The sequence below is a fragment of the Microcaecilia unicolor genome, chromosome 1 (assembly GCF_901765095.1).
Source record: "Microcaecilia unicolor chromosome 1, aMicUni1.1, whole genome shotgun sequence".
Classification (NCBI taxonomy): domain Eukaryota; kingdom Metazoa; phylum Chordata; class Amphibia; order Gymnophiona; family Siphonopidae; genus Microcaecilia; species Microcaecilia unicolor.
This window is the reverse complement of record NC_044031.1, coordinates 247663538-247682597: the sequence shown is the minus strand read 5'-3', so window position 1 is coordinate 247682597 and position 19060 is coordinate 247663538. Positions and strand designations below refer to the sequence as shown.

Here is a 19060-nt window from a genome sequence, read left to right as displayed (position 1 = left end):
GACGTTTTTCTCTTTTGAAAATGAGCTCCATAGCCTCTCCACCAAAATGCTATACAACTAATCTGTAGTATACCTGAAGATTATAGACTCATTATGAATCATTAGTATAGCTAGCCCTTCGTTATGGTATTAGACTTCCTATTTACTGTTATTTGCTACTAAACCGTGCTATTTGCTGTTTTGTTACAAATGTAAACCATGTAAACTGTGCCTGTTATACTGTAAGCCACATAGAACCAAAGATTTGTATAATGTGGGATATAAACTAAATAAATTGAATAAAATAAAATAAAATTTCTGGGCCTATACCACTAAAAGCTTTTGAACACCAGCTTGCACTCCTAAAATTGTCTATTCCAGGGACCACAAGTAAATTTTCTTGCTGATACCGCATAGATCAGGTAGGACTGCAACCAATCTTTCAAATATCCCAGCCTTTTCTTTATGTCTCAGATTAGTTGTGAATGTTTGTTTTCTTTTTTTTATATAGTATTTTGTACGCAGACATTGTTGGATTCACAAGACTGGCCAGTGATTGCTCACCAGGAGAACTTGTACACATGCTTAATGAGTTATTTGGCAAGTTTGATCAAATAGCAAAGGTAAGAATATTTGATTATGTATACAGTGCATGTACAAGCATTCAATCATGTCAGTATTCATCTGCTAATTCTGCTTTCTCTCACCTTCCAGTGCCATTAACATCCTGTTTTCTTCATACATTTCTATTCTATTACCTTAATTTCCTAGCCTCGCTTTTATAAGATACAAGACCAGGTCAAATTTTACAATGTGCGTTTGTTTATCCTTTCTTATTTCTACATAATCCAGTATAAGTATGTATGGGAAGGGGGGTGGGTGTATCCTGGTCACTTGAAGGTCCATCATTATATCCACACACCAGGGCCTACATTTAACACTTATTTCTTTCTGGTCTTTTCCCCACTTCGTACGCACACTCTTCTTCTAGGGAAGAGGTTCGCTCAGAGGGGAAGGAATTTCCTTCAAGGCTCAGGCATAAACGTCCCTCCAAAAGATTACTTAGAGACAGGGGGTGTTTCAACTCACTTTACTGATCTTAAGTGCAAAACAAGTACTATTTTGATGTAGTATTTCTCTCTTGACATTGTATAGCACTGAATAAACATGCTCCTGAGTGGAGTTCTCCATCCTAGTCCTTCACACACCAATATAACAACCACTCACTAGGGTTCTCATTGCAGCCACACCAGGAGGAGACATGCTGTAAAATGTTTCAAGTATTAAAAATGTGTTATACCACCCGTTGATATGCCATCTGAGCAGTTTACAGTATTTTCTAACTAAAATAGAAAGAGCACAGTAATTAGAAATACTGTACATAACGGAAAGCAGGTCCCAAGCCCCTCCCCTTGCCTCCTGGTGTTAATGCCTTAACAGGCTGATAATGGGGGCCTAAGGACCAACGTTTTCTAGGAAGTAATGAGTCTTTAGGTTGACCTTAAACTTTGGAAAGAGAATTCTAGGCCAAAATGATATACACCTCCTCTTTCCTCTGACTTGATATGCATATTGGGCTAGTGTGACCAATAGTAAGGTACATGGGGTGCAAATATGGAAAGAGTTAGGAAGGAGAGCTGGTTGGAAAATCTATTTTGAGTGAATAGTGCAGTGCTGCGCTGGAAGGAGCACCAGGCTGCAGAACCTGTGCTCCAGTCCATAGAATGCTGCCTAGCTGGGGTAAGATTCTAAACGGCTCAGGCTGGCAGTTGGGAGGGAATCTTCCAAGAGGAAAGCTCTGAGAGCTGAGTGTTTCCTCTGATGAACCTAAATATACTTTTAAGATATCAGAAGTGGTACTCTGAGATGTCAGTGAACACTCAGATGTTGTGTGTGTGAATGACGAGAGAGACAAAGCTGTATAGCTGCTGCCTGGTAAGTGTTAGGAAGAAGCAGCTAGCGCTGTGGATGACTGTGGAGAGTCCTGCAAGAAATAGCAGACTCTTGAGTCTTTGACAGAAAGAAATATAATGAAGTTCAGGAAGAAAACTGATAGCTCAGAACCGTTTGTGTTTCTAGCCTGTGGAGCTGAACTACAGAACCTGTACCAGACTACGGGGTTCTAACATTATTTACAAACAAAAAAACCCCTTAAGCAGGGAAACTCTACAGTGATTCTTTTTGCTTGTGAGACAGAGCACCAGTACTGCTAACATAATTCCTAAAGTGAGAAAACTGGTACTGTATCCAGAAGTGTTTAAGAGCTTCAGTGGTTAGGGAACAGCTACAGAAGCACCATAAAGCTGCCTTCAACAAAAATATTGACTAAGACCTCATTGGCCAAAAGATAACCTTGCTAGTCTTGTCTCAGTTCTGGGCTCAAAGGTTGCCTGAAGTGACTGAAAATTGTGGAAAAACAGTTGGGGAAAAATCAGGCAGGAGCTCCAATTATATTTTCTTTTCAAAAGGAACGTGAGGGATTACATACAGTGACAGCAGAGGGAAAACACAGGGAAAGCGCACTGTAATAGATAGATAGGGCTTTCCTTTACTGATTTGGATAAAGTTAGGAATAGCAGGTGCAACAAAGAAGGCCACTGAAGAAGAGAGAAATACTCACCTAAGAAGGGATCAAGACCAACTTCCGCTCCTGTGACAAGTCAGCCACGGCAAGACAGATTTTCTAGAACAACAGGAGAGCTAAGTACCTGTTGCAAAAGAAATAGGGAAAGCACTAAAAGTGTGCACTCATTTGAATATTACTTTTTATCTCCAGATCAGGGAAAACCAGTGCAAAGAACTCACTTACTCTAATATACATTGCAGTGAATCTATTTAATGCAGTCTCCCAAGATTTGAGCCTGTAGAATATGCAGAAGAAAGAGAAAAACCTCTAAAATATCTATCCTAACATAACTTAGAACGGAGACAAAGAACTTTTTTATGTTGTGCTTGAATGCATATGCTTACCTGGCAAGTGATTTGTACCTGTAATAGATGATAAGCAAGGACTTCTGTACAGAAACATTAAGAACATTGTTTTGTAAGTTTTGTAGAGAAAAATAATTCATAGAACCTACTGAGTTTCAGGAATAAATCTTTTAAAACCTATGCATTATGTGAAGTGTGCTCTTATATAATAATACGGCTAAAATCTTGCATGTGATTAATCAATTTGCTGAAAAATTGTTTTATAGCTGGACACTTCTTGCTTGAGCTCCTCACTCTTGATGTTTTGGGTGCGCCTCAGCCCAAAGTGGGTGGACACACAATTCCACCTCCCCCCCCCTCCCGCAAATAAAATAAGCTCCACCAGCTGGAAGAGGTCCTCCAATGGCCAGAACAGGTCAATCCACCTACTTGCTGCATCTTCTGGCCTCTCATTATGAGATGCTGCTGTGTTGGCCTCTCCCCTCCCGCACATGCTCAGTTTTTTCACCATAACAAAGGGCTCACCTGTGGCTACACCACTGATCTGTGCATAGTCATGCCAAGGGGTTTAATTTGGGTGGAGTTTGCATGGAGTTGGGATGTATGTACACATTTTATAAAATATTCATGTACACACATTGGGGTAAGTTTGTAAAGGTTTTTTCATAAAGCCAGTTTTTATGTATGGACAATGTCTTTTATAAAATTATAGCGGCTGTTTACGCTCATAAGTATGTGCACCTATAAATTATACTTGCATATGCATCATGCATAGGCATTTCCTGGGAAGTAGTTTGGGTGGAGTACAGTCAGAGTTAAAGTCTAACATACTCTATAAGAAATGTAGGTTTACATCATGCTATTGAGACTGGCGCTAAGACCTTAGTTTATAAAGGCACCTGGGTTCCTCTGTTGCCTTTATAAAATAGGCTTATAGTAGATGCAATCTTGAACATAGGCATCCTTTTCTAAAGTTACCCCCATGAGTAGATGCACACTTTTATACTTTCTTTAGAGCAGATGTAAATTTGTGGGAGAGCATTTGTGCATGTACTGGGAGATATTTAAGTTTTTAAATATTTTGCTTACATATTTTAGGAGCAGCTTGAGGTGAGTTACATTCAGGTATACTGGGTATTCCTCTGTCCCTAAAGGACTCACAATCTAAGTTTGTACCTGAGGCAATGAAGGGTTGTAACTTCCCCAAGATCACAAGGAGCAGCTATCTCCAGATGTCAGGACTGTTGCTGTAACCACTAGGCTATTCCTCCACTTCTCATTGTAAGAGCCTATCTTACAAAGGCACATAGATGCCTAAAATTGGCATAACATTTGGGGGGGGGGGGGGGAGTTAATGTCTCAAGCATCCTATTATAAAATTACCCCCATACATTCTTCTTTGTTGTGGTGGTTTAAAGTGTGGCAAAGTCTGTATTTGATTGTTTTAGGCATCATTTTTTTCTCATCTTATCTGTGTCCCAGTAATTAAGGGGCCCTGTAACTAAAGGGTGTGAAGCACTTACAGCGCTATTCTATAAAGGGCACCCTGGGAATAGAATAGCACATAGCGGGGATTCTCGTGCCCAACTTGGGCATGAGGACTTATGCCAGATGAAACCTGGGTGTAACTCCCGGCATGCAACTTCAACATGCATCCCTATTTATTTCCACGTGGATCTCAGGATTGTGCCCAAATTATAGAATCCAGGGGTTAGCATATAAAGTAACAAATTAAACACACAATCAAGAAATAATAGTAGTGCATTTTATGTGTGTGTGTGTGTATATATATATATATATATATATATATATATATATATATATATATATATATATATATATAAAGGAATTTGTGTAATATATTTCAAATCAAGAGAAGCCGACCCAGAACTTTTTCAAATAATGTTGTTGCTATAAACAGACAAGCTGAAGTGCCTAATGTTATGTTAATATTAGAAAGCTTCATAGAAAAGAATAATGTTATAATTAAGAAGTTTGAATATTATATGTCTTTTTTTCACTGCTGTTTCGGTTATATGTTGTTTATTCAGTATTCTGGGTAATAATTTTGTAAAAAGTTTGAATGTGTCTTTAAATGTTAGGTTTTGTGCTGTGCTATCTACCCAGTCATTGAAAACAGTATATAGTATTAATAGGAAATCGATTTTATTCATGCAAACCCATTTCTATCCATCTTTGGTTGTTATTTTCATGTGCCTGTTCAACTCTGATAAGATGTGCTGCTTATTACACAATACAGATAGAAAGAATACTGTTACTGAATAAGATCATGTCAGAACTTTACAGTAGTTTGCCATAGCATCAGTCTGTTCTTCTTGTGGTAAATAATTTGGATGTGTGAATAGCTTTACCTCTTTTGATTAACTTTTTTTTCCTTTCAGGAAAATGAATGTATGAGAATCAAAATCTTAGGAGATTGCTACTATTGTGTATCTGGGCTCCCAATATCGCTTCCAAATCATGCAAAGAACTGTGTAAAAATGGGACTAGACATGTGTGAAGCTATAAAGTAAGTATAGAATCAGCTGGAATATTGCTTCGCATGTCAAGAAATGCAGCATTCATTACAAAATGTGATTTCAAGCACTCTTCGGAAGCTTTGATCATTTCCAGTGGACACTGGATATTCACTCAAAAACATAAGCATATTTGATCCATCCAAAGAAAAATATTTATTTTCATCCTTAACCTATTTTTACTGAGTGACCATATTGACATAGCTTAAATACCAATAGAAGTTCCCCTTGTTTGCGTGACTGCTTTATTAAGTTATTTCCTATTGCCTTTCACACATGGTTAAAGAGCATATGGAAAGGGAAAAGTGCAATTTTCAAAAAAAATAGTAAAATTACTTTAAGAAACAAGGAACAATATGTCATAAATGTGTCATTAACAATTCTGTACAATGGCCATTGTAACAAGCAAGTTCCTGCCATGTAATCTGCATGGGCCCGGGATCCCCTCCCCAGTTTCTGGAATAAGAAAGAAAGAAAGAAAGAAACCATGAAGTTGACATTATCTCTTCAAGAAAGGAATGATGACTCTCTAATTCTCAGGAAAGATAGGCAATTGAGCACAGAGCTAACACAATACAGACAGTAGGTATGGCCATAGTATCCACTCCCCATGGAAGCAAGTGAGTCAGGGCAACTTATGCTATTAAGCACACTTTGCATCACTAATCATTTATAAACAGGCAGTAGAACACAATGTGCAGAAAAGTATCTTTTTCCAGTGTGACATTTCAAAAAGTGTCCGAAGGCCCTGTGCGTATAAAAACAAACAAATTGCCCCAAAGTGTGGCCAATTCTTTAGCTGCTTCTATAGAGGCCTTTTAGCATAACTGTGTTTAAAGATATTATTTTCTTGTAAAGGTTTGAGGCCAATGGATTCCCTTGAAAATAGATCTTACACAAAGTTTGTAAGCTTGGGGTATCAGCCACTTTTGTTAATACAAAGCCACGGCTGTAGCCATCTAAACTAGTGAGTACAATTTTCACTGCAATTCACTAAAGCTAGCAAATTTCCCATTGCCTCATGTGGAGAGCAATTCTATAAAAGGGGGGGGGGGCGTATTCTATAAAGAGAAGTAGGTGCCTACTTTATAGAATATTAGCATAGCAGCACAAATACGCGTGTGTAATTTATGTGTGACCAGTTACACCAGCCACAGAGCTAATATAAGCGCTGGTGCCTAGATTACTAAAACACACACATAAATGACAGCATTCTGTAATCCCGCCCACATTCCACCCATGCTAAATGCCCACCTTCAACCTTTGCAATATCGCATTTAGGCACCATTTTATAGAATAGCATGTAGCTGGAATATTGGCAGTCATATATGCATGTGCACACACACACATATGCTCATATATGCTAGTATTGTGGGGAGTTTCATGTGTCCCGGCACCAAAATGTTGGTGCCCTCTTTATAGAATTAACCCTGTATAGACTAGAGTATTTATGCCTTTGCTCATCCATTATGACTATTAACTTGGTTGCTTATTTATCATAAAGATAGGATTGTTCCATAAGGAAAGTAAGATTGAGTTATTCTAAGGATTATACTAGGGGTTTTCAACCTAGTCCTGAGGACATACCCAGCCATTCGGGGTTTTCAAGATATCTCCTGAAAACTCCAACTGGCTGGGTATGCACCAAGGACTACGTTGAAAACCTCTGGATTGTACAATTGCTTGTCCAGCTTCTACAAGGCTCTAAAAGAGGAGTCCATCACTGAATGATCACACTGCATTCAGGTATGCACCATACTAGGCACACATTTTAGATCAAGGTTCCCTAACAGAGCTCTCTCATGGAATAGCCACCCTGGGGAATCTGCAGCAAGGGACTTCAACAGCCATTTTCCATATAGGCACAGAATATGTTTTGTCATATTCATAGAAACTAGGGAAGTAAATCCCACCATTCTCCCTGGAGAGTTTCAATTTTTTAGCAGTATCGTCCTGCTGCAGGCATTTTGTGAAACATACCGCTAGGAGCTGGAGTTAGTGGGGTTCATTGCTGTCTTCCACACCCCCCACTGGACCATCAGGGATGCTAGGTAGGCCCAGGAAGAGCCTATGGTGATGGCAGGCTGGGGAGTTGCTGTTGCGGGGGAGGGGGATCGAATGGGGGGGGGGGACTGTTTCAGCGGGAATGAGATTGGAAAGGGCCTGAATTTACAGGGAAGGGGAATTGGAAGGGGGATCAGAGGGCCTGGGAGGGTCCTGACCGATATTTAGCTGGGGCCCACAAAACTGTCTTATGCAGCCATGGATGAATATCAGCCGGGACTCTCATAAACTCCAGCAACCAGGACAACCAAAATTAGCACCGGGTATTTAGTGCTGATGCCCACATATGGCCTGGCTCTGAATATCTGGGGCTGACCAATGCTGGCTGTGTATCAGTTGTAATTATTATTTTTAATTAAAATTTGACAGCTATTACATTCTTAACAAACCAAAATCAAAATAATATATAATAATAATAATAATAATAATAAACCCATTGTATATTATACTAGCCCACATCATTGGGAAAAGATCAATCAAATAAAGAAACATTTGCAAGTGCAAATCTACAGAAGAAATATCTTCCTATTCATAACCCTCTTATTATGTTTTCAAAACAACTCACACTTATTCTTTTCTAACAAAGGGCCACTTTTACTAAGCCACGTAGGCATCTACACGCGCCAAATTGGAGTTACTGACCAGTTACCGTATGGCCCTTGCGGTAATTTCAATTTTGGCACGCATCCACTATGCGCGTCTAAAAAATAATTTTTCTTTCCTGGCGTTTGTAACGGCATTTGATGCGCATAGGTCATTACCGCCCAGATTCTTTACCCGCTAGGTCTATGGCTGGTGGTAAGGTCTCAGACCCAAAATGGATGCGCGGTAATTTTGATTTTGCTGCACATCCATTTTCATAAAAAAAATAGTGGCCTTTCTTACAGGCACGCTAAAAAATGGATCGGAGCGCACACAAAACCCACACCTACACCTACACTACCACAAGCCATTTGTGGGCGCGCCTTTGTAAAAGGACCCAAAAATATTCTCTACTTGCACTATTATGTAGAAAATATATTGAGAATCCTTATAAGCCACTAGGCATGTAGATGAAAATTGAAAAAAAAAATCAAGGCTTCTGTCAGGGTAGAATAAGGAAGCTTATCTAAAAAAAAAATCTCACATTTCTCTCTGTTGAAAGGAAATTCTGAGCTGTATAGTTGTCTGTATAAAAATCTCTGAAACACCTCACAATATCCTGACTTGCTCGCATGGCCCTTCAGGAGATGACCTACTTTACTTTTCACAGCATAATACATGGCATATTGCCTGAAAACTTCCACATCTGTTTGCTCTGTCAATAATGTATTATATACTGGTAAGTGAGCTTTCTAATTTTGTTCAAACAAAATAATTTCTATTTCTTTTGATTTTGATATATGGATTTGCATTTTAGGTTTCCTTTCCATGGCCTTCCCCGTGCTATATCCAATTATTCCTCCCCTTAAAGTTGCTTTTAGTACATCCCACTTTATTTCTTTATTGGGATTTATTTACCACCTTTTTGAAGAAATTCACCTAAGGCGTTGCAAAGCAAGAATAACCCGGACAAAGGCAATAAGAGATCGCAGCAGTAATGATCATTCAAATAACAGTATACACTATAACGTGGAGGGGCATAATCGACCAGAAACGCCTATCTCCATGGGCGTTAATCTCCGAGAACGGGTCCGTGAAGGGGCGGAGTGAACCGTATTTAAAAAAAAAAATAGACGCCCATGCTTTATTCGCCAAGGTGTGAGCTGGGCGTTTTTGCTTTTCACCGATAATGGAAAATGAAATCGCCCAGCTCAAAAACGAATAAATGCAAGGCATTTGTTCGTGGGAGGGGCCAGGATTCATAGTGCACTGGTCCCCCTCACATGCCAGGACACCAACCGGGCACCCTAGGGGGCACTTTTACAAAACAAAAAAAAGGTAAAAGAGCTCCCAGGTGCATAGCACCCTTCCCTTGGGTGTTGAGCCCCCCAAATCCCCCTCAAAACCCACTGCCCACAAGTCTACACCAGTACTATAGCCCTAAGCGGTGAAGGGGGGCACCTACATGTGGGTACAGGGGGTTTGGGGGGGTTGGACGACTAGTAGCATTAAGCAGCACAATTGTAACAGGTAGGGGGGGGATGGGCCTGGGTCCACCTGCCTGACGTCCACTGCACCCCCTAACAACTGTTCCAGGGACCTGCATACTGCTGCTTGGGAGGAGGGTATGACATTTGAGGGTGAAAGTAAAAAGTTGTGAAACATCATTTGTTGTGGTGGGAGGGGGTTAGTGACCACTGGGGGAGTCAGGGGAGGTCATCCCCGACTCCCTCTGGGGGTCATCTGGTCATTTAGGGCACTTTTTGGGGCCTTATTCGTCAAAAAACAGGGTCCAGGAAAAGTGCCCTAAATTCTAGCTACAAACGCATCCATTATCGGCGAAGGGCGCCCATCTCTGTTCGGGTGATAACCACGCCCCAGTTCCGCCTTCACCACGCCTCCGACACTCCCCCGTCAACTTTGTCCGCATCCGCGACGGAGTGCAGTTGAAAGCGTCCAAAGTTCGGCTTTCGATTATGCCGCTTTATTTGTTTTTGTGAGAAGAACGCCCATCTCCCGATTTAGGTCGGAACTTGGGCGTTATTCTCGTTCGATTATAAGCTGGATAGTATGTTACTTTCACAATACAACACACATGTGGAGGGGCATTTTCAATATGATGTCTAAATGTTTGGACGTTTCATGAAAAACATCCAAAACTCAGTAGCGAATACGGCCATTTTCAAACCAGAAAAATGTCTAACTTTTTGTTTCAAAAATGACAGTTTGCTAGACATTTTAGTGCTAAGTGCATCTATATTTTAGGACCATTTTCGGGGAAAAATGTACAAAAACAAGCCATTGGGATGTATGGGGGGGGGGGGGGGCAGCATTCTTAGTAGACTGGCCACACAGACATCCCAGCAAAGCAATGGGGCACAACAGTGCACTCACATAAAAGGTCCTACGTACACATCTCACCGTTACCCTCTTATACCATATGGTGAGCCCTCCAAAACCCACCAAAAACCTAATGTACCCAACTGTGTACACCACTACAATAGCTGTTATGCCTGCAGGTATCACCTATACATAGGTACAGTAGCTTTTTGGTAGGTTTTGGAGGGCTGATACTTTCCACCACAAGTGTAACAGAGTGGATTATGGGCCTGGGTTCCCTTCTCCATAGTGCACTGCACCGACTACTATATTATTCCAGGGACCTGCTTGCTGCACTAATAGAACTGGCTATAACATCTGAAGCTCTCATAGAGGCTGGTATGTACTGTTTCTTTCACATCTTTGGGAGGTGGGAGGAGGTCAGTGACCACTGGGGGAGTATGGGGGGGGGGGGTCATGCTTTAATCTCTCCAATGATCATTTTGTCATTTAGGGCACCTTTTTTGTGACTTAGGTGTGATTGAAACAGATCTAACTTTTAGTCCTGGACATTTTTGCTTCATTCCATTATGGCAGAAAAATGTCCAGGATTAAGGAACACCCAAATCACACCCCCAACATGCCTCCTTGTTGTTTGGATGCTTTGTAGAGAAAAATGTCTTGAATCCGAGTTTCGAAAATATGCTGTTTTGGAGATTTTTTTTCTCTTTTGAAAATGAGCCCCTAAACATCTCAATAGATGTTAACAGGGGGTAAGCGGAAGAGGCGCATATAGACAGATGAAACAGAATAACAGCAGTTTAGATAGAAAATAAGTGTGACTAACTTAAGGAAAAATTGTACATGGAGTTATAAAACATATATGTGTTACTAGTAAGTCCTGTACCAAAACAAAATAATCACTCTCTTACTGAGTTGTCTAAAGGATGGTGCTAGGAGGTTAGATTGTGTAGACCTAAGTGCCCTAGGTGAGGAATTAAGGAATTACTAAACGAAAGAGAAAGTGAGTTAATCCTCTTTGATGTATCTTATATTCCAGTATTAGAATCTTAAAAGTAATCCTATATATAACTGGTAACCAATTTTGGCTTTTCAGGAATGGAGAGACGCAATCCATTTTTTAGCACCTGGTATGAGCTTGACGGCTGTGTTTTTTTAATTATTTGAAGTAATTGTTTATCAGTTTGATGAGTAACAGCCAGCAATGAATTGCAGTAATCAATATTATAACCAGTGAAAGAACTAATGTTTGCAATACATTTTGAGGTCCTTTTACCAAGTCGTGCTAAAAAGTGGCTGGTGCTGGTATCAGTGTGTGGGTTTTCCACATGCTGCAGCCACTTTTAGTGCGGTGGTAAAATAGCCACGCACTAATTTCCTCATTTCTGTGTGGTCATTAACATGGGAGCCCTTACTACCACCTATTTAGGAGGTGTTAAGGGCTCTTTCGCTAGTCCTGTGCTAATCGGGTAGCATAGGGTAATGTGCCCTGCAGTACCCAATTATTGCAGTTATGCCAACTCTCAGCCATGGGCATGCTTCTCATGGAAATAAAAAATATTTTCCAATGTGGAATTAGGACACGCTGAGCAGTAAACTACCACGGGATTCCTCAGCGCATCCTGTGGTAGCACACGGTAGGCCCGCGTTAGGCCTACCGAGCCTTAGTGAAATGGCCCCTATGTGAAAAAAAGAGATTATACTAATTGAATCATCTGTAATTTACAAAAGCATTTTTTGTATATATAGGAGATGTGGAGTTTGAAAGATAGCTCCTTATCCAGGTGAGTTCCTAAGATTTTTGAAGAAGAAACTAGCTTAACTAGAGAATCTGTATCCATTATCAGGATATATCAATTGTGGTGAACTTATTCTATTAAATATCACAATTTTAGGTTTTCCAGAGTTGTTTAATTTTATGTTATAAAAAACAATTAGCTATTTACGAGAGTTTAGTGCAATGTCTGATTGATCTTGAGGGTCAAGCAAGGTCACAATTTGTATATCGTCTGCATATTCAAAAGAAATCAGCTCCATAGATTAAATAAGTTTGAGAAGTGGAGCCACATAATTATTTAAAATACTGGTGCCAACCCAGAACCCTGGGGCACTTCACATGTTGTCAACAATGAGTTTTCTTACGAACTGTATAGTTCCTTTCCTGCCAATATAAAGAGAACCACTGTAGTACTCTTAAAGTCTATTAAGCAAAATCTTGTGATCTACTAAATCAAAAGCAGTGGATAGATCTAAAGCGAGTAGAAGAACTGCTTGGTCCCAAGCAAGACATTTCTGAATGTGTGTAGTAAGACATAATAGTACTGTTCCAGTACTATGGAATTTGGGGGAAACCACTGACTGAGGAAACTTGTGGCGCTGAAAATGTTCACTTCTGTGTGTTTATGCTATTAGAATTGGCAGACCACCGAAGAGCAAAAGACTTATGTGGCCATCTTGGGAAGCTGATCAAGAGCCACTTATACTTCTAAACACTTTCAGCCCAAATTACATAAGAACATAACATAAGAACATAAGAGTAGCCATATTGGGTCAGACCAATGGTCTACCTACCCAAGTATCCCGTTTTCAAATAGTGGCCAAGCCAGGTCACAAGTACATGGCAGAAACCAATTATTAGCAACATTCTATGCTACCAATCCTGGGGCAAGCAGCTGCCTCCCCATGTCTGTCTCAATAGCAAACTGTGGACCTTTCCTCCAGGAACTTGCCCAAACCTTTTTTTAAACCCAGATACACTAACACCTGTTACCACATCCTCCGGCAAAGAGTTCCAGAGCTTAACTATTCGTTGAGTGAAAAATTATTTCCTCCTATTTGTTTTAAAAGCGTTCCATGTAACTTCTTTGAGTGTCCCCTAGTCTTTTCACTTTTAGAATGAGTAAAAAAATCGATTTACTTCTAGTCATTCTACACCACGCAGGATTTTGTAGACCTCAATAAAACGGTACTGCATTAGTATATAGTAACAAACAGTAAGGCAAATTTTAGAAAGAACATACAAATTGGAATTGAGACATTCAGGTTGGGCCATGTTTAATTTCAGTAGTATTTTAGAAAAGGATCTTCCAATGTAGAGTCTTTTTAAAATTGCATGCAGGAATGGATGTGTAAGTACCGACTATGTATGGCAGGAGCATCCATTTTACAATTGTTAACATCTAAAACATCAACAGCAGCAACTTGTGACACTTGTATATTGGTAATTTCAGAACATAGACGTGAAAGTGCTGATACATTGATATGTATGTTTTCCATTTTAGAAATGTTCACGTCTGTTTGCACCCAATTGACTACAGAGCCTGTAATCATACGGCAAAATTGGGCGGGGGGGGGGGGGGGTTGGGGGGAGGATACAAGGATCTTCTAGTTGAACAACAATTAGATATTCTCTGTCTTACAGAAACCTGTCTGTCTGACACCAACCTCTCATACCTGAATCGCGCCACTTCTAGTTTTAAATTTATCTTTAAAAACTGGATTGGGAAAAAGGTGGAGACTTAGCTATTATTTATTCAGACTCTGCTCTCCAAACTCAAGATTTGATACAGCATCCTATTATTGAAGGTTTATTCTTTAAACTATGTTCCCCTGTAAAATACTCTATTTTCCTCCTCCCAAGATTCAGAATATTTTAAATGGTCCACAAACTATTCCAGCACGTCAATTATTTTAGGTGATTTAAATATACATGTGAATGACATTGGCTTACCACTGATGATCTCATAATATTGTGAGATTGTCATTGTTGAATAAAATTCCTTTTTATCATCACCTCAAAGTGTTTTCTGCTGCTTTGGAGTGCTTATTGGCTTACCACTGACATCAGATTTTCTCTCCCTTATTAATGATTTGACTTTAACCCAACATGTTATAGATCATACCCATATTGAGTACACACATTAGATGTTATTTATTATTTATTTATTTGTAACACTTATACCCGCACTTTCCCACTCATTAGCAGGTTCAATGCGGCTTACATGATACAACAGGTTTACAGACCTGCTTATAATCGAAAGAGAAAAACGCCTATATTGCGACCCAAATCGGGAGATGGGCATCTTTCTCCCATGGGTGCCCAAATCGGTATAATGGAACGCCGATTTTGGATGTTTCCAACTGCAATCCATCGCGGAAATGGGTAAAGTTGACGGGGGCGTGCCGTAGGCGTGGTGAAGGCAGAACTGGGGTGTGGTTATCGGCCGAGGAGAGATTGGCGTCTTTAGCTGATAATCGAAAAAAGGCGTTTTACCGCGATTTTGGGTCACTTTTTTGGACCCTTTTTTCACGAACAGGTCCCAAAAAAGAGGCCCAACTGACCAGATGACCACTGGAGGGAATCGGGGATGACCTCCCCGGACTCCCACAGTGGTCACTAACCCCCTCCCACCAAAAAAAACCCCACTTTAAAAACTTTTTTTCCAGCCTCTATGCCAGCCTCAAATGCTGTACCCACCTCCATGACAGCAGAATGTGTTCTATCCTGTGACAGCCTTTCCCTGGTTCTGATGTGGCTCTTGGGTGAGTGTGACACCTTTTCTGTTATGCGCACTGCAGAGTCACATCAGCAATGCATTGTGGTGGGTGTAGGGTATTGGGCTCCGTGATTCCACTAGCTTGTGGCAAATGCTCACGATGTTGGTAGTTGGTAGGCTCTACTCCCATGGTGCTTTTCCCCCTGCTTACTGGGTCAGAGTGTGCCCTGTTTTGTTTCCGGTAGTCCATGAGGTAGTGGCCATTTTTGTAAGCCAGTTTTAGATCCCTTTCACGTGTCAGCCACGTTACAGAACTTAGTTCTTACCTTGAATGTGGCTGAAAAAGGGCATTGTACAGCATTCTGCCAGCTCTGACCTACTGCTAATCTCAGTACCAGGGAGACTCGTTGCCAGTGGGGCACAACCTCTGATCTGCAGTTAACTGTGAGTAAGTGTGCTTATTCCAATAAAGGACGTTTTCGGAGAGATTAGTCTTCAGGTGTCAACTGGTGTGCCAATGTTATATGGCAGCAACAAGTCCTAGAGGCCTGCGTATATGTAGGTCCCTGGAGCACTTTTAGTGGGTACCACAGTGCACTTCAGCCAGGTGGACCCAGGCCCACCCCCCCCCCACCTGTAACACTTGTGCTGGTAAATGGGAGGCCTCCAAAACCCACTGTACCCACATGTAGGTGCCCCCTTCACCCCTAAGAGCTATGGTAGTGTTGTACATTTGTGGGTAGTGGGTTTTGGGGGAGGGGGGTTGGGGGCTCAGCCCCCGTGGTAAGGGGGATATGCATGTGGGAGCGTTGTCTGAAGTCCACCGCACTGACCTCTAGGGTGCCCAGTTGGTGTCCTGGCATGTCAGGGGGGCGAGTGTACTATGAATCGTGGCCCCTCCCACGACCAAATGGCTCGGATTAGGACGTTTTTGAGCTGGACGTTTTTAGTTTCCATTATCGCTAAAAAAAACAAATGCCCAGCTGAAAAACGTCCATTTTTTCGAAAATACGGTCTGTCCTGCCTCTTCACATACTCGTTTTCGGACATAGACGCCCATGGAGATAGGCGTTCGAGTTCGATTATGCCCCTCAAAGTAACATAGAATGGATGTTGTGTTGTCATCTTCACATTCATCTACTGGGGTGGATAATTTCTCATTCCTAGCTTTACCATGGACAGATCACAAGCTTCTCGTGATCTGCATCAATTGCACCATTAAACAACATCAGGATCAGAACTACAAAATGATGAAACCATAACTGAAGTGCCTGTTAGATATTAGGTACTGGACTTTAAAAACTATTTTACCTTGTTTCAAGATTTAAAAGTGCAAAATATAAATAGAATAAGCAGTTCTACTGATGCCTGACTGACCTCATATCTGTTAGAGAATCTCAACTTTCCTATTTCAAAGGGACTCAGACCCTCATCAATCATGATCTGTGTAATTAACACTTCACTGTTAATTGCTGCCAAAGACATACTGGTTTTTTGTTATACTGAATAACTAGAGGGCTCTGTACTTTAAACAAGAATGTGTTTTGGTCTGGTAAACCAAAGATCATCATACATCTGAGTAATTTGAGGAACAAGAAACAATAGACTTCCCTATCCACCTAAAGGACACACACTAAACAGGGAAAACTCTTTTCTAGCTATACCCACACAAATACCTGCCTACAACAATCAAGTGACCGCTAAAACAAAAACTACAACCGCAACTAACAGACTAGTACTTGGGAACTTGGGCCTAGTAAATGCCAGATCAGCCAACAAAACATTTCCTATGATCCATGATGTCTTCAGTGAATACCACTTAGGCATCTTGGGAATAACTGAGACTTCGCTGGATGAAAACAGAGGAGTATCATTGGCTGAGCTATGCCCCACAAGATTCACTATCCTGCACCAACCAAGACAAGGGAGGTAGGGTAGCAGTCCTAATCTGAGAGACAATCAAACTGCACAGAGTTTCCATCCCCCACCTGTCTGAGTCAGAATGTCTTCTAATCCAGCTGGGAGATAAGGAACCAGTGTGGCTGCTCGTTGTCTATAGAGCACCTCGCAACAATGCATCATCTGTACAAGAACTGCTGCATCTGATGACTGAAGTAACCCTGAGCTACCCTAGGTTGCTGACAATGTGTGACTTTAACCTACACATTGAAACTCCAGACATCACTACTGCTGCCTTCCTTTATACAATGGCAGCTCTAGGATTCATTCATGTCATCAAATCTCCAACCATATGCTAGACTTGGTATTCTGCAAATTGGTCAACATATTTGAACACAAGGCTGGTGGCATTGAGATAGCACCTCTACCATGGACTGATCATTTTCTAATCAAATTTTCTATTAAGGACCACATAAGGACCGCCTAGAAATGCCAACCCTGCTGCTCGGTCATATCTCCATCTCCATTTTCCGAATTGTAAGGGAGTCAAGTATAAGAAAATCTTCGCCTCGTCTTTCCGTTATTGGAGTCCCAAATACTGGAACACGTTACCTCGTCACCTTAAAACCCAAGTGGACCATGCCCTTTTTAAGAAGTTATTAAAGACATTCCTCTTTGCTAAGACTTACCCCTCAATTTACCATGTTGATTAAAGCATCCCTTGTCCCTTCCCTACTTAGTTCACTTTGTTAGTTTCTTCCCTCCTGTGTATTTCTTTATGCTTGCCTAAGCTGTTAAGATTGTACTCTTATTTAATTCTCTGTAAGCCACATTGCGCCTGCATGTGTGGGAAAATGTGGGATATAAGTAACAAATAAATAAATAAATAAAACAGATGGGCCCAATCAAAGTTTGGAAGGAAATCCAAGACAAAAGAAATCTGACTGCTGATAACTTCCTGGAGGTCTTATCATACCTCCATGTGGATGGAAAAATGATGACAGTGTCAGAAAAGAAAATGACGAAAATCTCACTTAGATATAGATAAGCTCAACTGTAAGAAACACATGGCAAATGTACTGCCAGGCTTTAACAAAAGCCACAAAACAATATTTCTCTCCACATATAGAACAAGCTGCAAATTCAACCAAGCAACTATTTAAAACAGTAAACATCCTACTGCAAATCCCAAAACAGAACCAGCCTTGCCAGTCACAACTAACCAGCAATGATTTTGCCACATACTTTGCCAACAAAATTAAAGGTCTCCATCAAAACCTACAGATAGTACCATCAAAGCTCCCACCTGCTAATGAATAGAACACTCCTTCTTCCTCACCATGCACATCCATCTGGGACTCACTCAATCAGGTCACAGAGGAAGTTATTGAAAAATCCTGAATGCCTATGGCCTACAACCTGCCCTCATGATCTCTGCCCAGCAAAGATAGTACAATGAGCGAGCATAGGCCTCATTGAAGGGGCCACAAAAATCATTAACACCTCTCCTGTGGAAGGGCAGCTACCAACAGCACTAAAAAGAACTGTGGTGTGCCCCCTACTGAAAAAGAGCTCAATCGACCAGGACAAGCTCGAAAACTACCAACCAGTCTCTAACATTTCTTTTCTACAAAGCTTATAGAAAAGACAGTCTGCATTCAACTCAACGACTGGCTAATTGAAAGTAATTGGCAAGACCCATGTCAATCTGCGTATAGAACAGAGACAGTTCTTGTGCCCCTTCTTGATTATCTGCACAGAAATCATGACAGGGGATCTGCCTGAATATTAAAATTTTTTTGGATTTCTGAGCCGCCTTCGACACTATGGATCATAATATCTTGCTTTCAAGACTTGCAGAAACAGTTATCAGTGGCATAGTACTTACATGGTTGAAATCCTATTTGTCAGACAGACAGACAACAATCAGTTCTGTTCAGCAAGAGCAGATCAGAGTGGAGGAGTGGTCTAATGGTTAATGTAGTGGGTTGTGGACCCGGGGTTCAATTCCCACTGCTGCCTGATGGTTGGCAGTGGGTTGAGATCCTGGGGAACCAGGTTCAATTCTCTGCAGCTCTGTGGGACCCAGGGCAAGTCATTTAACACTCTGCTGCCTCAGGTACAGTAGCATAATGTATTAACTAGATTGTGAGCCCAATAGGGACAGACACAGTACCTGTAAACTGCTTAGGTCTAAGTGGTATATAAATACAATGAATTAATTACCTTGGG

At 41.0% G+C, this 19060-nt stretch overlaps 1 protein-coding gene across 1 annotated transcript in view; it reads left to right on the top strand.

Annotated features, from left to right (window-relative positions):
* The window catches only part of ADCY2 (adenylate cyclase 2), an 812163-nt gene that overhangs the window by 363764 nt on the left and 429339 nt on the right, over window positions 1-19060 (top strand). The window contains exons 6-7 of the mRNA XM_030205406.1: window positions 491-602; window positions 5313-5440. Coding sequence (XP_030061266.1) covers window positions 491-602; window positions 5313-5440 — 240 coding nt within the window. The remainder of the gene's footprint in view (window positions 1-490; window positions 603-5312; window positions 5441-19060) is intronic.